At 47.0% G+C, this 21302-nt stretch overlaps 9 protein-coding genes across 9 annotated transcripts; 7 read left to right on the top strand and 2 right to left on the bottom strand.

Moving 5' to 3' along the window:
* Positions 1 to 493: 493 nt before the first annotated feature.
* Positions 494 to 2597, top strand: N7489_001282 (alpha-amylase; the record flags this gene model as incomplete). Its single annotated transcript, XM_056707037.1, has 8 exons — positions 494 to 824; positions 880 to 983; positions 1042 to 1188; positions 1246 to 1354; positions 1412 to 1574; positions 1622 to 1787; positions 1847 to 1898; positions 1957 to 2597. Coding segments are annotated over 8 exons (1713 nt in total), but the record flags the coding sequence as incomplete, so codon positions are not given.
* An 892-nt stretch (positions 2598 to 3489) lies between these two features.
* Positions 3490 to 4336, top strand: N7489_001281 (GPI anchored serine-threonine rich family protein; the record flags this gene model as incomplete). The annotated part of the gene is made up of 2 exons (XM_056707036.1): positions 3490 to 3749; positions 3814 to 4336. 2 exons carry the CDS (start codon positions 3490 to 3492, stop codon positions 4334 to 4336), a joined length of 783 nt encoding a protein of 260 aa, XP_056571338.1.
* Positions 4337 to 6005: 1669 nt separating this feature from the next.
* Positions 6006 to 6925, top strand: N7489_001280 (uncharacterized protein; the record flags this gene model as incomplete). The annotated part of the gene is made up of 4 exons (XM_056707035.1): positions 6006 to 6151; positions 6208 to 6570; positions 6616 to 6693; positions 6760 to 6925. 4 exons carry the CDS (start codon positions 6006 to 6008, stop codon positions 6923 to 6925), a joined length of 753 nt encoding a protein of 250 aa, XP_056571337.1.
* A 589-nt stretch (positions 6926 to 7514) lies between these two features.
* On the top strand, positions 7515 to 9166 carry N7489_001279 (MFS transporter; the record flags this gene model as incomplete). The annotated part of the gene is made up of 5 exons (XM_056707034.1): positions 7515 to 7607; positions 7661 to 7832; positions 7888 to 8508; positions 8558 to 8605; positions 8661 to 9166. 5 exons carry the CDS (start codon positions 7515 to 7517, stop codon positions 9164 to 9166), a joined length of 1440 nt encoding a protein of 479 aa, XP_056571336.1.
* A 3225-nt stretch (positions 9167 to 12391) lies between these two features.
* N7489_001278 (uncharacterized protein) lies at positions 12392 to 12895 on the top strand (the record flags this gene model as incomplete). Its single annotated transcript, XM_056707033.1, has 1 exon — positions 12392 to 12895. The coding sequence occupies one exon, from the start codon at positions 12392 to 12394 to the stop codon at positions 12893 to 12895; it is 504 nt and encodes a 167-aa protein (XP_056571335.1).
* Positions 12896 to 13583: 688 nt separating this feature from the next.
* On the top strand, positions 13584 to 14123 carry N7489_001277 (uncharacterized protein; the record flags this gene model as incomplete). Its single annotated transcript, XM_056707032.1, has 2 exons — positions 13584 to 13766; positions 13815 to 14123. The coding sequence occupies 2 exons, from the start codon at positions 13584 to 13586 to the stop codon at positions 14121 to 14123; spliced, it is 492 nt and encodes a 163-aa protein (XP_056571334.1).
* A 768-nt stretch (positions 14124 to 14891) lies between these two features.
* N7489_001276 (uncharacterized protein) lies at positions 14892 to 16305 on the bottom strand (the record flags this gene model as incomplete). The annotated part of the gene is made up of 2 exons (XM_056707031.1): positions 14892 to 14945; positions 15007 to 16305. The coding sequence occupies 2 exons, from the start codon at positions 16303 to 16305 to the stop codon at positions 14892 to 14894; spliced, it is 1353 nt and encodes a 450-aa protein (XP_056571333.1).
* Positions 16306 to 17189: 884 nt separating this feature from the next.
* N7489_001275 (putative zinc-containing alcohol dehydrogenase) lies at positions 17190 to 18444 on the bottom strand (the record flags this gene model as incomplete). The annotated part of the gene is made up of 4 exons (XM_056707030.1): positions 17190 to 17380; positions 17431 to 17526; positions 17583 to 18102; positions 18202 to 18444. 4 exons carry the CDS (start codon positions 18442 to 18444, stop codon positions 17190 to 17192), a joined length of 1050 nt encoding a protein of 349 aa, XP_056571332.1.
* A 778-nt stretch (positions 18445 to 19222) lies between these two features.
* N7489_001274 (F-box protein) lies at positions 19223 to 21125 on the top strand (the record flags this gene model as incomplete). The annotated part of the gene is made up of 3 exons (XM_056707029.1): positions 19223 to 19291; positions 19352 to 20185; positions 20268 to 21125. The coding sequence occupies 3 exons, from the start codon at positions 19223 to 19225 to the stop codon at positions 21123 to 21125; spliced, it is 1761 nt and encodes a 586-aa protein (XP_056571331.1).
* Between the last annotated feature and the right edge of the window lie 177 nt (positions 21126 to 21302).

The raw sequence follows: 21302 nt of genomic DNA, 5'->3' as shown, positions 1-21302 counted from the left end.
TTGCTTTTGTTCGCGGCCACTCCGTCCCTGCTCCTTATCTGACCACATGGAACGGAGCCCTGTCATCTGTGGATCCCCATGTGGACCTGATCAAGGAAGCTGACGGAAAAATCAATCACCACCCAATGGTTTACTTGAATTGTCCAAGAAATCGGGCCAGATTGCAGTCAACCGTGCGGCTCTTCCACGAGGCCAGCGCACCAAAATAACATGGATAAGGGCTGTCAACTAGACTAGCGGAGCCGCAAGACGAGTTACTCACGGACCAATCAGAGCCCAGCCATCTGCCATCGGGCGCCATCAGTGCCCTCGATTGGAATGGAATGGTTCGAGGGCTACGGATCGGGCCGACAGAATATATATATGGTCATCCATGGATTGATATATGTATTACATATACGGTACAATACACGAGTTGTACACTGTAAATCATTTTCACCCAGCATATATGACATTGTTGACATTGTTGACATTGTCAATTAATTTAAGTAGTCTTTTCATTGTCTCAGACTCCATCATTCCTCCTACCAGTCATACAAACGCCACAATGTGGTGGTTGAAGGTTTTGCTTGCTGCCGGGACTGTACGTGCGGCTTCCCGAGACCAATGGCTCGGTCGGTCGGTCTACCAAGTGGTCATCGATCGTTTCGCTCGATCCGATAACTCAACCACCGCTTCCTGTGATGCAGGTCTGGGAGATTATTGTGGTGGGAGTTTACAGGGCATAATACATAAGCTGGATTATATTCAGGAACTCGGGTTTGATGCAGTTTGGATCTCTCCAGTGCAAAGCCAGGAGTCAACTCGCACGGCGAATCTCTTAGGTATGGTCATCTTGACTGTCAACGGATTAGAGAACTAACGATTGATCGATGATAGCATACCATGGGTATTGGCCAAACGACCTGTATTCCATCAACTCCCATTTTGGTACTTCCGATGACCTCCAAGCGCTATCCGCCGCGCTGCACGCGCGTGACATGGTGAGTCGCCGGCTACCATGTGTACTCACGAAACTGACGTGGAAAAAAAAAACTACAGTACTTGATGCTGGACATCGTCGTTGGTGACATGGCCTGGGCTGGAAATGCCTCCACTATCGACTACAGCACGTTCAATCCATTCAATGATCAAAAGTATTTTCACGACTACAAGCTACTTTCGGAGGACCTCACAAATAACACCTGTGTTCTGGAGGCAAGTCTGTCATAGCGTGTTATGGGAGCATTGCTAAGCCTTCACCAGTGCTGGTTGGGAGACAACACAATATCGCTTCCAGACCTGCGAAACGAGGATCAGGAAGTCCAGCAGATGCTGGGCACCTGGGTGTCGCAGTTAGTCTCGAACTACTCAAGTATGTCTATATGTTTCCTATCTCTCCAACTGATTTAATGACAATGATCTTTCGTAGTTGATGGCTTGCGAATCGACAGTGTCTTGAACATCCCCCCCGTCTTCTTCTCTGATTTCAGCAAGTCAGCAGGCGTTTTCACTATGGGTGAAGGAGCCACAAGAGTCGCATCCGGTTACTGTTCTCTGCAGCCCAGTCTAAGCGGACTTCTAAATTATCCGTTGTGAGTAGCTCATTAAAATGAACAGCGGCCATGTTGACAGTTTTCAGGTATTATATCCTCTCAGAGGCCTTTAACACGACCAATGGAGACCTGAACAGGATCGTACAGTCTATCGACCACATCAGGACACATTGCGAGGATGTACTCCCCTTGGGAATTTTCACATCGAATCACGATGTCCCTCGCTTTGGCTCGTATACTTCAGACATATCGGTAAGTTGAGTGCGTCGAGGTTTCTGTCAGCATGAGTTGACTTGGGCACTCCTGATTAGCTGGCTCGCAACATTCTCACAATCAGCATGCTCGCTGACGGTATTCCTATCCGTATGTTGCGCCCTCACAAATGGAACCGAAAGCCAAAGACACTAATACAAACAAACAGTCTACTACGGGGAAGAACAGCACCTGTCAGGTGGGTTCAACCCTGTCAACCGGGAGGCCCTGTGGCTGACCGAATACTCGATGAACTCGACCTCCCTACCTCTGCTTGTCCAATTGTTGAATCGCATTCGATCATATGCGAGCGGCGACGGAGAAAAGTTCACAGTCGCCCCGGAGTCAGGGAGCGACTATCTATCGTACCTCTCATTGCCAATCTACAACTCAACAAGCATTTTGGCCATGCGCAAGGGATTTACCGGTAACCAGGTTGTGAGCGTGGTGTCCAACCTGGGAGCTAAACCAGCCAGCAAAGCCACCACTCAAATCACGCTTGGTTCCGACGGCACAGGATTTTCATCCGGACAAAATGTGACCGAGCTCTCTTCTTGCAAAACATTTGTGACTGATTCAAGCGGAAATATCAATGTGGACCTCAGCTCGGATGGAGGGCCTCGGGTGTACTATCCTACTGAAAGCCTGAACGGGAGCAGCAATATCTGCGTAGATCGTACCCAAACATCGACAGCCTCGTCAGCAAGGCCGAACACTTCTACCGGCGCTGGGATTTCTTTATTTGGTTTGTGGGAGATGAGGACATTGATAGTCACGGCTGCGTTGACCACGTCCTACATGTCCATATAATCCTCTAGACAGCCGTTCCTTCTGTTTTGAGCATCTTTCCTGTTACTCCGCATTCGTTTTCGATTTTGTTGACGTTGTTTTCGATGGTTTCTGCGGTGGTTTTACTATAGACGATTACATTCATTCTTATTGCTTTCTATTACATCTGAATTAAGTCGGAAAGGGAATATGTTGGGTTACTAGAAACTCCATACTTGCAGAATTCCGACAGTCAATTTTGACTATTGCACTGTTGGGGCACAACACACAGTAAGACGGCATCCAGAGCTTATGCGGTGAATGATACATATGTACCGGTCATGATCGGTATTGGTTCTCGGCTGTAAGTAACGATGTAATATATAACAATATATTTCTGCCAAGTAATTATGTATGATAGCCTCGATTTCCCAGCCCTGTCTGTCGGTCTACTTCGTATTCACTGCACTTATCAACGCTAAATTAGCGCTGACATGATTGTAGCCATCGGAAGTTTAATTTGCTCCCAAGGTTATTAGCGAGGACCACAGGTCATAATATTGGAATTGATTGGAGAGATAAGGTGCAATGCTCACTTTTGACCCAACGCAACAGGTTCGTTAATGCAGAGGTGCTCCTAGCAGTGTTCGTTGTTACTCTACGTGGACACCACATTGACCACTAGATTTTTTCCTGTCTCTCCAGAGGCTCAGCTCATGTTAGAGATTAAGGCCTGGGCTATCTCGTATTCTCAATGCATTCAGCTTCACCTGAAAGTTACTGATTTCCGTATAGTTATAGATCTTTCAACAATTTAGTGCCCAGTTTAACGACCGAATATATGTATATATATATATATATACATATTCTTTTCTTAGCACTGGGACATTCCCCCCATCGCACTCTATTAATTCCATAATTCAACTCAATCAAAATGCGTCACTCGTTCACCATCACCGCTTTAAGCCTCCTCTCATCGGCTTTTGCAATTACCGTCACCACTCCGTCGTCAGACACGGAGTGGGACTTTTCCACTGCCAAAACTATCAAATTCACTAGCGATTCTAGTGATCCTCCAGTGATCAGCATCATCCTTCGAAGTCAGGATGGCTCTTTCCAGACCAAATTGGCGGATAACGTCAAGACCTCTGACGGCGAATACAAGACCCAGCCTAACCCTAGCATTTCCAACGGGTATGTAGAAAACAGTTGGGTGAGCAGAAAAGAACAAAACTAATACCATTCTGTCATGGCTTAGAGATGACTACCAGATCCAGATAATTGATTCTGCTGGCCAGCTCGCCGTCAGTGACATTTTTACTGCCCAGCAGGGCGCTTCGGATGATGGTACCACATCCTCCTCTTCTTCAATCTCGTCTTTTTCAACCTCCTCCTCTTCCTCTTCCTCTTCGTCTTCGTCTTCCTCTTCGTCCTCCTCCTCCTCCACTTCTTCTTCCACGACATCCACTACGACCACTTCTACATCGGTCACCTCCACCCTTACATCCCCGGAATCTTCAACGCCCACGTCGTCGACTAGCCCTTTGTCTTCCTCAGGCATGATGCAACTCCGCACAATGTTACAATGTGACTATACTAATACACCTTTCTTCATCGCAGGCTCCACCACCACCACCACCTCTTCTACCTCTTCCGACAATTCACCCACCAGTGCCTCTGCCTCCCCTCTATCCTCGACCGGTGCTGCGTCGTCTCAGTTGAGCACTCCCAAGGGAGCCATGGCTCTACTCGGTGCTGCTTTCGCGCTCTTCTACGTCTAGGTCATGTACCAGACAGTATTGTGCCTGAAGCGTGTATACAATTCCCTTCCGGAGTAAGTTGAATCAAGGAAATTATTTGGTTGTCATTACTCTGTTGAATTCTTATTCTTGTCGGGATGGAGCGAAAACGTATAGACTAGTACGACATTCTAAGTATGAGAGGGTTGTATTTATTTGTACGTTAGGGAATAGCTTCAAATTCGGGGATTGTGCGGTTAGAAGGTAGTCAATAGCTAGGATTAGGTGAATCTGGGGATTTATACGGTGGGAATAGCTGACAGAAGTCAGATGTATGGTGAATGTATGGTCAATTTCACGATGATAAAGATCTCTAACTAAGTACAAAAATGGTCTGTTTTTGACAATCTGTTCAGACCGAATCTAGTAAGCAAAGTGCGTAATGTAAATCATATGATTTGGACTCGGTAATCCATCTGTTTTCCGAACCAACCCCCCCCCACCCAAGCTTTTGAAGCTATTCACAAATCAATGCTTCGAGAGCTGCTATCCGATGAAATCAGATGACGGATCTCTTTCATTCCAAGAAGCTCACGAAATCTCTGTTGTTTCTGTCTCGGCAACACTTTTGTAAGTCCATCTGCCGGCATTTGAGCGGTTGGCATCCAATCAACATGGATACGTCCCGCATTCACTTCTTGTTTCATTCAAAGTCTGTTTAAATCAACATGGCAAAGCTTAGTATGTATGGTAGCACCTTCTTTCGTAAGCAAATCGACAGTTTGCTGATTATCGTAGGCAATAGAGAGTGTATGGGATGGTTTAAATCCTAAGGATTCGAGGACTCGGCGCCACTATTAGACGGTTTTGCCAGCTTCAGAGAGAGCTAAATTGCCGGTCAAACATGACCGCCAGACGTCACCGCCCTCATCCGAGCGAGGCCCTTTCCCATCTTCTTATTCGTATTTTTCTTAGAAATTAAGCACCATCTTGCAGTTCATCATTTTCGATCAGTAAACAGTCTTCTACATCAGATATTTCATCAATCCTAGGTCGTCTTAGTCACATCCATTGACCTCGGACAGATGGGAAATCAGTAGACTGTCAGAGGCGGTGGAGACCTGCAGGAGGGTGCAGGTCAGATCCCGGTCTGACAAGCTTCATCCCATATGAGTACTGCTGGCCAGTGAGATCCTATTTCTTCCGGCTGATTTGTCATCGTTTTAACGGCTTCTTCTTCATGCAGCTTCTCCGCCGCTTTGTACCGCCGTGTTTGTCAAAGATAGCATCCCTAACGACATCTATCCTTCCATGTTGACCCCCTTTGTGTGGGAACCAGATCCTATGCAGATTTTTGGAGACATACCTTACCAGCCATCCGATCTCTGCTCTAGGAGCCATTTTATCGGACGGGGTGCGTTTTGAATCCAGGATCCGGGAGTATGCTAAGCAGCTATACACCCTAGCCTACCCTACAAAATAGCATCCGACCCTGGCCGCTCGGTAGAAGATTCTTATCAGATAGATTTACATCCGGGGTTTGCATATTACCCAGAGTTGACGAGCTCTCTCTTCATTTTTTCTGCTTTCTCTCTCACCCGGGCAACTTTCTCAACTTCTCGCTTTCGCGTCCATTCTCCTCTCAAGTCCTCTCTTTCTATCAGTTCACCCCGATCGCATCATTGGCAACATCACTATTCCCTAACCTATCATGTCTAACCCTTCTAACTCTGGTCAAGTCCTCTCTGGCCTCGAAGACACCCAAATTACGATGAACTCTTCTCCCCAACCCCCGATTAACTTCATACCTGAGACCTGGGAGGTAATCGAAAAGGTTGGAGAGGATACCGTGACCCAGTCCGTTTGAGCAAAATTTCATTGATGGTCGGGGTCCTGCATACGTTGCTGGAAAGTTTTTGTGTCGCCCCTTCGATGCGCAAGGGCCCATCGCGTTCTTGCGTATCTATCAGCAGATACCCTGGCTTGGAACAGAATTGCGAAAGGCTTCAGTCCGAGCTGCCCAGGCTATCGGGCCTCTCGAGCCCCCCAGAGCTCCAAGCCCTGAAACACTTCAAGCAACAAGGCTGTAACGTTGTTCCCGAGATTCTTGGATATCAGTTTGAGAAGCAGGATATGGAAGATATCATACCAGGCGGATTCGTCACGTATGTGATATGGAAGAAGGTGCCTGGCGAGCCCTTGGATTTCACCCGGTTCTGGAATTGCACTTTCTCGGAGCGGGACATCATTCGGGACAAGTTCCGACAGATTTACGAGTACGTTGCCTACGCTATTAGGTAGCTAGAGCTGACATGAACTAGAGTGTTTTTGCGGTTTGACTACCAAGTCTGGGTACCCAGTTCCACTAAAATCATATACGACTGGTCTACCGGAGAGATGTATGTGTGATTCTTGCTCTCTGGTTATCCTCGATGATGATGAGATAGCTGACTGGTTCATTTCAGGCACATATCCGGCTTCAAAGATGCGACCAACCGCTTTCTTGGAAAGGTTTGGAGCGACGATCAGTATGCCGAGCACGGTCTTGTTTTAGATGCTCCGTCCATCCGGTCGTATTTCCCCATTGAGAGCACCGACTTGTACCGAGACGACAATGGCTGGGAATGGTAGATAGACCAATCCTCTTGCTCTTAAGTCACCTTCCCGGATTTTCATTCGAGTTGGTGGTGGGTTACATGGTATTCCATCACTAGTTCAGAAATAGCTTATCACGATAAATGCAAGTTCAAACTAGCTTTTTAAGAATTCGGGATTAATTATCACCTAATTAATGGGGTCTGAAGTATACCTAGGTATGGATTCAACATTAATGTCATTCTGTGTCGGTGCTCTCTCGGGATCTTTTATGGTTTAGACCATCTCGGACTCCTCTCCGATACCCGTCGGGTTGCCGACCTAAAACTCTGAATATTGCCGTGGCGCCATTCGGCTTCGGTCTTGCTTCTAGTACTACTTAGACATGATCCCGGAAGTTTAATCGAATAGGAAAATAAGAATAGGTACAGTAGATCTTCAATGATTCTCGATGCTTTACACAGAGATTTCAAAATGGATGTCTCCACCAATTTCGGGTCAAATGCCGATCCACCTTCATGAGTCAAATTTTTAAGACGTAATTCCTTAAATTTCCATTCGGTCTCAAACTCCGCAGGCGCTGAAATTGTTCGTTCAGACTGATTTTCAAAAGGCCCCATGGAAAATGACGGCAGAATTAGAACGCAAAAGGACGTCCTGTGAGGCTCGGGAGATTGATCCTGATCGGGATTTCTCACATCCATTTAATTTTTCGCTGGTATGATATGCTGCACCTCTTAACTCGGGCAGTCGTTAATATGAACCAAACAGCGCCGAAAGCTTCATATTGTTGTTGCAGGGGTATATTTTGTATTCAACAGTTCATTGGGATCTTCTATTGCATCCGGGGCCCATGATGAGCTTTCCGAATATTTTCACATCCCAGGCGATAGCATAGAAATGGTGCTTCCGACCTCGCTTTATATGGCCGGTTTTGCCATAGGTATATCACCCAACTTCAAGTCTAATACCCAAAGAGTCCAGCTAACTTTTGTTAGGTCCTATTCTTTTTGGGCCCTTGAGCGAGTATTTCGGGCGGAAGCCGGTCCTTACTATTACCTACTCCATCTATCTCATATTCACCATGGGATGTGCATTAGCGCCGACCTTTCCAGCGCTTCTTATTTTCCGATTCTTTTGTGGATTGGGAGGCTCAGCACCAAATGCCATATTGGGTGGTCTATTCTCTGACATCTATGAAGATCCCCACCAGCGTGGATTAGCAATGTCTTGGTTTATGTTTGCAACAACATTCCCACCTCTGCTAGGACCCATTATCTCGGGCTTCATTTCAACCATTACTTGGAGATGGACTTTCTGGGCAGGCCTTCTCATCGCGGCACCTGGTTTTCCGCTTCTGGTTACCATGCCTGAGACATATGTTCCAGTTTTGCGATTGAAGAATGGGAATTCTGACGACAAAAAAGATATTTCAGACCAGAGGAATCTGGGTCACCTTCCCGGTGAAGATTCATTCTTTTCTAAAATGAGTGTTGTTCTCAGTCGCCCATTTTCAATGTTTTTCCACGAATCAATTGTCTTTTGTTGTTCGATGTACCTCGCCCTTGTTTATGCGACTTTATATTTATATTTCCAAGCGTATCCTATTGTCTTCCAAGGTAGGTTCTGCTGCCACGCACCCCATCGGACTCAATCTGACATCTACAGGTTTATACGGTCTATCCGCTGGCATTTCTGGACTGGCTTTCCTTCCAAGTGAGAACCCTCCCCCCGTCTCCAAAGTTCGATACTAATACTAATTACTTCTCAGTTCTACCGGGATCAATCATGGCATTCCTCGTCTTTTTCTTGTACAGCTCGCACCACAGCAAAGCATTGAAATCCGGAAGGTCCTGGGCCAAATTAGAGGAATATCGCCGTCTACCTCTTGCTTGCATTGGTGCACCGGCAATCCCAATAGCTCTCTTTTGGCTAGGGTGGTCCTCGAGGCTCTCCATCCACCCACTGATGCCGATGATGTCCGGAGTTTTCTTCGGGTTCGGTTATTTGTTGATTTTCATCGCACTTATCAACTATCTCACTGACGCATACAAACAATTCTCAGCTTCGGCCGCCGCGGCGGCGAGTACATCGCGGTCTATTTTTGCGGTCTTTCTGCCTATGGCTACAAACGCCATGTATGCCAAACTGGGGATTGACTGGGCAAGCTCGCTGCTGGGTTTCTTTTCATTGGCCATGGCTATCATCCCGTTCGTGTTTATTAAAAAGGGAGCTTGGATCCGTGCAAACAGTCGATTCACACAAATGGTGCAATAGAAAACCCATATCATGCAGGTTAGTTTGCTCTTATATTCAATATATCCCATACCATCGACTTCCATCAAGCTATGTTAGTAAATATATAACTATGCATCAAGGTGTACATATTCTGCATTGTATGGGAAAACAAAGAAATGTGAAGACTACTCAGACTACTCTCAGTTGAACATAGGCCTGTTGCTATAAAGTGCCCACAGCAATGTGTAAATGTGAAGTTGAGAACACTTCTTCCAAAGCGATGGATGTTTCTAGGAAGTAATTGATATTGTTAGATTCCTTGGTGACATCTAGCTACATAATCCATTCGCTCATATCAAACTGTGCTTGTTAAGCAATTACATCATTGTACAAACAGTCTTGGAAGAATTCGGCCCAGGTAATGACAAAATGCGCTAGAGTAGACAAACCCCAGAGCAAGTCGTATGTCACAATTATTCGCCGAGATCAGATCTAATGATATGTCTGGCCAGACACAACCAACAATACTTAGGCCTCGCCGCAGCCCTCTTACACCAAAGAGGAGAGATCCTAAAGGCCGCGAAAGAATATCCTACGCCAATATACTTTCTTGACCAAAGCACAGCTCTTAACATTGTCTGGCATTCTCTCACATTTTATATATCTTTCACATCAGGGATGCTTCAATGGTCTATTTTGATTTACATGCAGTTTAGGGAATGCTCGTTCATATATTGTATTAATTTTCTACCCCTTCTCTAATAGTATGAATTCTATTCACTGAATATGTCCTTTGTTGTAACTTTATATTCAGTCACCTGATCCTGCTGCAATGTAGCACTACTTCGATCGCTAACTAGTTGGTTTCCATTCTAACACGTTGACATCTTGACTTTTCTAGTCGAAAAAAGAAAATAAAAGACGAAAAAGAAAAACATACAACAGTGAGGATTCGCTGGTGGTCACCCACCCAACTACTAACTCACCGGCGTGTGGCTTAAGTACGGCTGAGCGGACGGGAAGCCCTGTTTTCCACACCCTATGGTCGTATGTATCACTTCAAGTGCGGGATAGGTTTATAGCCGGAAACATAGTAGACCTAGAAAAAGACATGGGCCTAGCCAGAGGACTGCTGGTAAACATAATATACGAGCAGCCTTAGGCCAATGTAGGGTAGCCAACAATGAGCATATTTAACCAGCAAATTCCCGACCATGGAAGTGGAGGCTGTAATATGTAATATCGGCTCTAATTAGGTCCAAAGGATCTTTAAGATGTCTCTGAAGTATCCATTTTTGAATATAGCATCATATATCATTTACTTTTCGAACTACTCACATGTCGTCACCGGAACTATACCAGGACGTGATCTTTCCTGCTTAAAGATTGATGTGTGAAATTTTCACTCTACTAACAGCGCAGGGTTTGCTTCAACGTCCACGCATATCTACAGTCTACAATATATATAACTTTATCCGTGACCCCATTTGTTAACCTGAAACCACATAGTTATGTTTATTATAGTACATTCCATTCAAATGTTAAACGGTCTGTATATTAGACATGACACCAATACTTGATTCTGTAAAGCGTAAAGGTAACAAGTTCATTGGTGGCATGATTTTCAGTATGGTTGATACCGAGGACGAGGTCATTATAGACGACACTAACGCTATTGCCTTCATTCACATATACTAAATTCGGTGGTATCCCCGGCACTAGTACAGGGATAGGCACGCATACCCTGAGGCGGGTTCCGCCTGATGTCCTTAGTTCGAAACTCCATTTTACGGCCCCATCCTCATGGATATTCAAACCGTGGGGGCCGTACACACAGGTGATGATCTACTGCCAAGGGTCTGTTCTAGGGCCCGAGACGCCCCAGGGGTGGATAGAAGTCATATAGTACTCGGCGAAGGGTCGGGAGGGGAGGGGAATCCATCCTACGAACCGGCCTACCATGATAGATGTGTGTAGGTCAACTGGGAGCACTGCTTCAAAGTAGTTAGCGAAGTTCATAATTTTCACCAATTAAGGTCCTCCCGTGTCCACCCCGCTGATCCGCTGATCTTTCCCCTAATGTCGCTTAGCGGAGTATCAAAGGGCCAGACCCCCGTGCGCAGATGCAAAGTAAGTCTTCACACTTCTAACGCGAGGTAGTTGCTTGTTACAAGCTAGTTAAGTCTCTAAGATATAAGAATACTAGCCTGGCAGACGATGGGAAGGACGGAACCAGGTGACGATGAGACGTGCGCTTTCATACCTCGAAGGTTACAGTTCGTAGCCTCAAGTATCAATTTTCTAAATAAAGAAATCCGACCACTGACTTGTTTCAATAAAGTAGAGCCTAGGGAGTAATTCCAGTAGGTAAGCCGAGATCCTATGTCAGTGCTGACAACAGGGGAGTACTTATGCGGGTAATCACAGTCGACAGTTTTTTTGTCGAGTCTCCACTCTAATCTCAAGTGGCAGCGCATTGTGACAGCCTTGCAACACTACATGGCCCCCAAATATTTGGTGAGCCCGCGGAGTCGTGTCCATTAAAAACACATTAACAGTGAAGAGGTTACTAGCTTGTGAAATTCGTAAAGACATGCCGTAACTCTTATATCCTTCTGGCTACCGGAAGATGTCAAGGGCAATAAGAAATGGTATAGAATGTGCACCCTCCGAACGAATTATCGGGTGCCAATTTACTACATCGGGGCAATAGTCATTGCCTATATAAGCTTTCTGCCTATTAGGACTAAGATTTTCCGGCCCGCACCTGAAATGGGCCCATTCTCGTAAGACATGGCCAATTGGATCTCTTCGCCTAGAAAAGGGTCTCGGGAATAAGCCCATTAGAGCCCACTTTGCTGACGTTGGCAAAGCTTTTCCCGAAGTCGGAAAAGGAACCCCTACTGAGATCATATTGGTCCTTTCACTCGTTCGGGATTAGTTCCCCTAGATGGACGGTGTCAATATCATAGCAAATACGGAGTACACGATGCATTTTTATGAAATCTGCAATGTGACCTTGCGAAGAAAATCGCGCATACAATTGCCAGCCTCGGGTTGGCTAAGGGCTCTATAGGGCGGAGGGGAAAGGGTATAAGAAGGGGTCTTTGTCACTGTTGAAGCAATCATTCTACATCTCAATCACCTCCCTAAGACATCCTTCTCAAACACTACCTTTAGTGTCTCCGATTGACTTGTACGTATGAACAATTGTCTCTTGTGATAACTTGACCGAGATATTGACTGCACTCATAGATCTTCGCAATGCAACTGAACAAGTGCCTCATCCTTCTGGCCACTTGCGCCACTACAGCCTTCTCTGTTGCTGTTCCCGATGCCACTGCCGCTGACGAGTGCAGCAACCTCGGCGGCGTCATGTCGATGGAGGCTCACAAGCTTCCTGAGGGTGTTAGTCTCTCCGATCTTCGCAAGTGCGTTGAGCACCCTCACGGCCGCGAGCGTTTCCTCGACGAAGCCTCTCTTGCTCCATTCGAGGAAGGTGATGCTCCCTCCGATGAAAAAAAAACTTCAACTGATATCGAGGCTGGTGGCCTGGAGGAGCGAGCTGCTGACGCGTGCTACACTGCTGCGCCTTACGGCTGCTCGAAGGGCTACTGCTGGAAGACTTGCGGTGACAACGGTCAATGGTGCTGGACTGCGTACAAGGCCGGGCTGGGTAGCTGGATTAAATGCAGTACATACAATGACTGCGGGACTACGACCTACGCCTGTGGTAGGGGTGGGGTGTCTGGGGGTTGCGGCTGCTAGATGCCTCTTAAACAATTTTGCCATGTCACTCTCTTATTTTATGGCTTCTATAGCATGGTCGAAATCGGTTTCACCACTTTATTCTCCACAGGTGCATTAGTAAATAACAAAAGGATAGCTTCCGTATTGGTCTTGTGTTGTCTTCGTGATAGAACAACTCTTATTCAAATCAGACAAAAGAGACACTTGCCGGTTAATTCGGTTATCTGGCCAGAGTAGAGACGAAGTATGATTGGAAACAAATCCACCTATGGAAGTTATTTGAACGCCACAGTGGGAGCAGTATCTCGACAGAGAAAAGTGAAGTAGAAGAAAGCTTGCTATTTGGTGGTTCTGACGTGAAGTTATTCGATAGGAGGTCCTGACCTCAATTCTACCAAAGCGCTTGCACATCATTGTGTATGGGATGATAATACCCTCGCAGGACTGGAGGAATGGAGTGAGATGAAGGTGAAGGTGCTGATTGTTTAAACCATTGCCAACAAAGGTATGTGAAATTGAATAGCTTTGAGAGAAGGCAGATTCTAGGTATGTTATACCTCTCGCTTGGACGGGTAAACATGTAGCGGGGCACTGGGGCGTCTTGGCGTGTTTCTCCGCACGAGGCAGACAAGCCACCTCGAAATATAGCGGATTCCTCTCACATATTTTCGTATTCTTCTTTTAACGTGCAAATGTTGTTTTAAAAATGCCAATCTACACCCTCCACACAGATGAGAATGGGTTGGACGCATTCGACTTTATTAACTCCATAACACTCCTACACAGCCAAACTTTCCGGACTGAACGTGCTGAAGTGCGAGTGGAAGTCGTTATAGCTCCAAGAGTCAACGGAAATCAAAGCCGTCAAGTGGTCAGCGTGGAACGACATGTAGGTGTCTCTCTTATAGTTATCCGCAACAAGCTGACTATATTACAGGGAGGAATAGGTTTTCAGCCCTCCGCTGGTCGAAGTGGAATGAAAAAGACAACAGAGTACCTCACTGTACAAATCGATTTCCGGGACTCAGCAGCGCTGTGGGAAGCGTATTGTACAAGAATTGTCCGCTTACGGCCATCAATCCGGTCAATTTACCTTCAGAAATTGGAGTTTGAGTTTGAAAGAAGAGATCCAAATTACACGGGAAAGATTATAACCCCGTCAAGAGAAGATCCTCAGGCCTCTGCTGCTTTTTCTTCACCACCGCCGCCCGTGAATGATGAGCCGCTTCCGCCATATCAGTTGTGAGAGGCATAATGAGACTGCAACTTCAATCCTTGAAAATCACCTGTGCATTCTGTTATGACCATGCACCACTTGCGCAATATACCTGGATAAGACTTCAATGAAGTTATTAACCCAGTAGAGAAGGCATATTAGTACCTAGGTAGATGGCAGTGTGGTTGACGTAAGCGAGTGTCCTAGAGCTGGGCACATCCTTAGGTGTGTATCTTTTGGCCAAGGCAACAGTCACCATATGCGACACTCCTTGTTCACCTCCACCACTGGCTATGTATTGTACTTATTACTTCAGGATACTTTATGATCCCCTCACACCCATAGCCTGATACATACGACCATAGGGTGTGGAAAACAGGGCTTCCCGTCCGCTCAGCCGTACTTAAGCCACACGCCGGTGAGTTAGTAGTTGGGTGGGTGACCACCAGCGAATCCTCACTGTTGTATGTTTTTTGTCTTTGGTTCTTGTTTGATTTGTTAGGACGTCCCTAGCCTTTCATGCAGTTTGTGATATTATAAGATATACGCGGAAGTCTCCTATTGTATACCAGTTGTCGTGTATATATATAAAGACCACGTTCACTCGCGTGATACTTTCTGTTCTACTCCTGGCATTAGACAATATCTCCGCTGTATTTTATTGATCTCATCTGTCTTTATAGACTTAGTGTATTTTGCAATCCGTGAGCCTAACTATCTGTATATCGTCTATATTGCAATCGAAAAATGTCTATATTGTCTATATATACACATACACGCTATGCAAAAGACTAATGCCTAGACACTGCATGAAAAGGGTCCTCCGACGGTACCATCGTCATATGACCTGATCTATTCGTGGGTAAGTATTCGCACAAGCAGAACAATATGGGAGGAACTTTATCAAACTTACAATATCAACAACGCTCGAGTATGTTCCAGCACCTAGAACAATTAGGCCAACGAACAGGATGCAGACGTTGAGTACGCCGAAAACTATTTTCTTGCCCATTGAGGTCTCGTCGCCCCGGATGAACATAAACCACATTATAGCCGGGAAATAGAATGTGAAACCGGAGATGAATAGCGACGAGATAAGGGACAGTAGGTCATTGAAGAATGGAATGACCTGTGCAACGATAAATTCAAGGATCGTTAGGACTGTGACGACAACCAGCCAGGTTATCCATCCCATCTTTGTGTTGATGAACCGGATGTTGGAGCTTTTAAACATGCGACCGTGCACTAGTCGACCCAGTACGACTGTGTTGATAGAACCACTGATGAAAATGACCGGTAGGGCGATACCGAATGCAACCCGACTGAGAAGGCTACCAGCAGACAACAGGGCGGGGCTCTTAACGTCCTGGCCGACAAAGGCATACACTAGTCCGCCAGTCACAGTGTAGATGAAGATCTCAGTCAGACCAAGGGCCCAAACGGACTTAGGGAAATCAGTCGGTGTATGCATCTCATCCATGAAGGAGAATTGACACAGAGCGAAACTGTACGCGAAAATGATATTGGAGAGGGCGATGAATGCTTCGGAGAAGGTAAGGTTATCTTTTGGCCAAGCCGACCAATTCACAGCTTGGAGGCCAGTCGAATTACTAGCCTCCACTCCAGTTCCGATAATAGTGATTCCGATGGCGATAATGATTGAGGCGAAATCGATGTAACCGAGAATAGCCATATCAGAGAAAGACGGGGGCACGGCGAATAGCAACAGAATGATAGCCGAGATGAAACCGAAAATCACAGAACAAATGTTGCTCCCAGTGATATTTGCGAATGCGATCGCCCCAGTTAGACAGTGGGATCCAGCAGACAACAACAATTCCAAGCACAGCATCACGAAGAGAACTTCATATCCCCATCGCCCGAACATCTGCCTGCCTGCCTCGGGGTAGTCCGAAATATGCGGGAACTTCACTTTGACCTGACCGATAACATAGCTAGTGTAGACAGCGATGAGGCCGAGGCCAACGCAGCAGATCACACCCGCCACCATCCCGAGAGTCGCAAACGTAGACGGGATCGAAAGAGATCCCAGTGCCACCGCCTCCACGATCAACACGATCGTGAGGCGCTTCCATCCCAGACGATTGAACTTCTGGATACCTGCTTTATATATCTCCTGGTCCCGGTCACACATTTCCGTCAATTCCCCGTCGCCGGGGAACATCTTTTCGACATCTTTCTTGATTGACATTTAATGGCGGTGGATGTCGAACAGTGAGGCTGTTAGGAAGGACCACGATAGAGGTAAAAGGTGAACTGTCTCTCGATATTTCGGACGCGTCTACGGGTAAGACACGGCAAAAAAAAAAGATCCCGAATCTCGGACTTTACCTACCTTATCGGACATAACTTTGGAAAGACGCCCACAAACTCCCAACAACTTCCTATAACATTCACCCGATTTGGCCCCACCGGGTCCTCTGCGATCACGCCATCTGCATGGGAATACGTAAGGTCTTTCCTCTTTGGTACGTCTTTTATACCAAGTTCACCAGTCTAATGCAAAGAGCAGCTGTGGATAAGGCTGTCATGTGCTTCTGATTTGTTCGCTCGTCGCAAGACATCTTTTTGACAAGCTTAATAACCTAATTTCCGCTAAGTCAAAAGAACTACAGTAAACCCCGTACTATGTAGAATAGTAATTCTCGAACGGTTGAAGGCCGCTGGGTCACTTCCATACACTATGAGAATCTATACAACTATATATTTCGAAAGCGATTTTTGTCAGTTTACGTTCGATCACACGTATGTCTTGATTGGGGAGGCCGATTATTGAAAAGATGGTGTGTGTTTCAGCAGCACGTTGGGAGAATTCATGAAGAACCTTGGAAAAATATCAAGCTTTGTGGGTCCTAAGGTTTGCCACGTGCATGCTGTTGACTAATTTAACAAACAATGCAAACATACATTCTTAGGTCCTTCGATGTGATTGCCTAAATAGGAAGCTAGTGTGTATTCCAAGGTTGGTATAAATATTAATAAAATACCTTAGAACTATCTTTAAAACTTGGTTAGACGACGTCATGGGTGTGCGATTCCCGCTCTACGCTTTTATGTTATATAAGGGGAGGGACTTTACTTGGCAAACGTTCGGGAATACAGATATTTATAGCCACACCCCGTAATAATATAGCAAACATAATGAGGAGACCAAGAAGAACCATTCATACTAAGCCCAGACATGGTTACTACCACCTTCAGGGTGCCATGCTTCGAAGATGCCTCGAATGATTCATAGGCGTTGTGAATATCGTCAAATGCGAAACCTGCCACCATGATTAGCATCAACAAGTGTAAAGGATACTATCATACGAACTGTGCGAGACCAAAAAATTAGGATCGATGCCACCAGCCTCCACCATTTTAAGCAGATCTGGAGTGCTAATAGCGTCAATAAGCCGAGTCCTCAAACCTAGCGAAAAGATAATCAGTAATGACCAGCGCAGGGAGGGCACTTGGGAAGTGTACAGATATTGCGGTTCCATAGCTTTTCCAAGCGCAACTCGCACGACTCGCCAAAGACACCCAGAGAGGCAATAGTGCCCCCAGCGCCTACGAGAGCCTGCGCTGTCTCGAAAGACTCTGGCGTCCCCACTGCTTCAATAACCACATCGAACCCTCGCTCCTTGGTTACTGCTAGAGCCGAAGACACCACGGCATCCTGTCCATTAAGCATACTGAACGTATGATCAGCACCCATTGACTTGGCTGTCTCAAGTCTGGGAGCACCCCTCCCCACCACCGCCGTCATTGACGGACCGAACAGATTCCTCGCCATCTGGAGGATCATCAACCCAATCGGGCCAGTGCCTATTATCGCCACAGTCGACCCGGGCTGAATCCCACCGTTCAGAATCCCACATTCATAAGAAGTCGGGACAGTATCAGACAGGGTGACCGCGACTTTTTGATCGATGCTCTCCGGCAGCGCATGTAGCGACAACGGGGCATGAGGAATGCGGACGTACTCGGCCTGGGTGCCGTCAATCTTATTTCCAAGAATCCAACCGCCGGATTAGCATTGAGAGGGCATCTTCTTGCGGCAGTAATGGCAGGTTCCGCAGCTGGTGATGCAGGAGATGATTACCATTTGGCCGACGGTCAAGTTCGTAACAGCGGCGCCGAGAGTCTCGATGATGCCGACACCTTCATGGCCGATGATGCGGCCTGGTGTACATGATGGAACGTGGCCTTGTAGAATGTGCAGGTCTGTCCCGCATATCGTGGTATGCAGCACCCTAACAATAGCATCGGTGGGCTCCGAAATGACTGGTTTTGCACGATCTTCTATTACGATCTTGTTATCGCCAGTGTAGATAACGGCTTTCATATTTGTGGGCCCTTTAGACCCAAGTTGACTAGGAAATGTTTAAGGGCTGTGGGGAGATCCCGGATGTCGAAGAGTAAGTTAAGGGAAAAAAGAAAACAGGAAATGAATAAATTGAATGACCTTGCTGGCTTCCATTTATAGACGCTCTGCCGTCGGCTAGGAGCAAACAAATGATGCAAGCACACCTAAGCGGCATACATGAATATGTGAGCAAAGGCGACTAGTGACTACTTAGTTGGGTATACGGGTATTGTAACCGATAGGCAGACGAGCGATGCCTGACGGGGGGTCACGATAGTAAGTTGAGAACCATACACGAGACCACAGATCCATATGCAGCTTACTGGCATATAATGGGGGTTGATAGCCGATGGGCTTTGTGGAGTGAAACATTGGATGATTCTGTGGGATAGAAGGCTATACTCAGCGCTCAAAGTCAGAATTATTATAGTGAGGGTTCAGCTTGCTAACCCAATATAGGATCAGAGAAAATGGTCGTGAGAGATTAAAGAAGAGCTATTCAAGTCAACGTTCTGAGACTGAGGGGAATGTATACTTCGCCAAGCGCCAAGGCCCTACTAATTTTGCTCAGTTCGGGCACGCCTTTACCATCCCCCATTTTCCTTTTGATATATTCAAGTGACGAGAAGAAACATACTACAGGACCTAGTGCCTAATTACAGGCACAGATGCTACCTAACTCCGGCGATCTTAAAACTTCAGTCACCCCAAGTGTCCCGAATATTATTGTACAGGGGTCAATCCACAAGAGGAAAATATGGGTAAGGCCGCTTCCCGTTATCGATGTCCCGAGAACGAACTAATAAAGCATACAGGATGGTCAGAGGTACCGCGTTCTTATCATTTACTACTACCCAAAGCACGCAGCCTGACAGCTATAATCTAGGCCCGCTGCCAGTTCTGCGGCGTGAGCTTCAACATTGCGCGCAAACGCAAGGTGGGAGAACCTGATGTCGCTTCATGGCGATTTGGAGGCGACTCCCTGTGGGGGTACGAGCGGCCTGTTGAGGATCTTGATCAAAGCGAGTGCCTGAAGCGGGGCTGTGCTTTGGCTGTTATAGACCCCGAGGAGGAGGAGCATGATCCGGTTACTGACCCAGATTTCGTGCCCAAGAGCGAAGATTATGACCGACTGTATGAATATGACCCCGAGTACGAGTCGAACTCGGGTGGCATTGATGATGATTCTTTACATATTTCGGATAATGGAGATACGATTGGGAATGAAGAAGACGGAGAAGAAGAGGAGGAGGAGGAAGAGGCACTTTACCGCGACTTCCTCACACAAACAATCTACAACCAAAGCCACTTCACTGGCGAACCCGTCGCCCCCTTTGTCTACGCATCCACGTCCGTCTCCTTCCAAAAGGACATCTTAGTCCCATTGCCATGTGACTCACCACCAGACGGGTACTCCTTCGAGGACCTCGAGCATCTTCCGGGCCCCAAATGCGCCATGGCAGACGCCTACCCGGGCTCCGGGATCTCTCTCGCGGAAATGCGCGGCTGCCGGACCGTCCAGTTTCTGGTCCATAAAAGCCTGGCACAGGATGGGCCGTGGCAGGCTGATGGACTGCATGAGCCCTGGGAGGATTTTGAAGAGTGGTTCCTCTCAGGACTCTCCGATGGTATGGAGTCGCGCGATGGAGACCTCCAGCTTGTCTGTCCGGCAAGGGGTGGCGTGAAGGAGATCTGGGATGCGGATACCATTAATTTCCACGTGAGTCACCTTCTGGCACACCACGTCCAAGGAGCTGGAGGTCCAGTATGTCCTAACGCTGATCCTAAAATAAAATCAACAGCCTGAACGACTTGGCTCAACCGGCCTTGCCATGCCCTTTCATCCATGGTGCTTTGACATCTTCTCGCGGCAGTCAAAGATCCATTTCGGGAACAAGGTCAATATCACTGGGCTGATTAATTGGCGAAACGCCGAGTGCAGCTTTGACGCCGATGATGACTTTCCAAGGCACCCGGATGTCGCTAATGCACAGCAGCAAGTCTGGATGCATGATCCGGATGCAGCGTACCTTGTTGCGAACCCCCTGCACATAGTCGGGCTAACCGATTTCCTTTTGGATGCGGCACAGGAGGGTGATTTTGATATGCACCTTGCGGATGCTGTGTTGCTTGGGAATAACCACACAGATCGCTTGAGCGCTCTACCACCAGAATTGCGGCTGCACGTTGTCAGTTTCTTGGATTCTGGGGATATCATGAGTCTTCGCCAAGCCTCAAAGGCATTTATGGATCTAACAAATAATGTCTGGTATCGGATTGTGCGAGGACAAATGCCTTGGCTATGGGAAGCCTGGGAGGAAGGCGAAATCAAACATAGCCCTTCTCCCTGGACGTCCATGACCGCGAACGAAGTGAAGGCCGTTGAAGAGCTTAAATGCCGGTACACCGCAGTGTTGAGCGATGAATATGAGTATGCCACGTCCCCCGATAAGGTGGTAGACTATCTACTGCCTCGGCCCAATGCGATGCTCGACCAAGGGCTCCTACCCAAGAGCGACACAAACTGGTATCGCGTTTTTAGGCAGATCAGGACCCATTGGCCCCGGGTAAAGGGACTTCGGAACCGAGCAAGGATCTGGACCGACGTTGAGGAGGTCATTCGGCGGATTCGGATGCATGACAGTGTTGAACTTTCTTGAGACCTTCGCGGCTGAAACATTACCTATAAGCGGTGACTCAACTATCTGGCAGTTGACTGTTGGAGCTCTCCCCTGAATGTGGTTCCATATAGGACGTCTTCTATGACCTAACATATACCTCACTTGTCCGGTCGCTCGCTGTCCCATATCAAACATACTTACGAAGATTGGGAAATA

The sequence above is a fragment of the Penicillium chrysogenum genome (genome assembly GCF_028827035.1).
Source record: "Penicillium chrysogenum strain IBT 35668 chromosome Unknown utg000001l_segment0_segment0, whole genome shotgun sequence".
NCBI classification, from domain to species: domain Eukaryota; kingdom Fungi; phylum Ascomycota; class Eurotiomycetes; order Eurotiales; family Aspergillaceae; genus Penicillium; species Penicillium chrysogenum.
The sequence above is the reverse complement of the archived record's forward strand: the minus strand, read 5'-3'. Positions and strand labels throughout refer to the sequence as shown.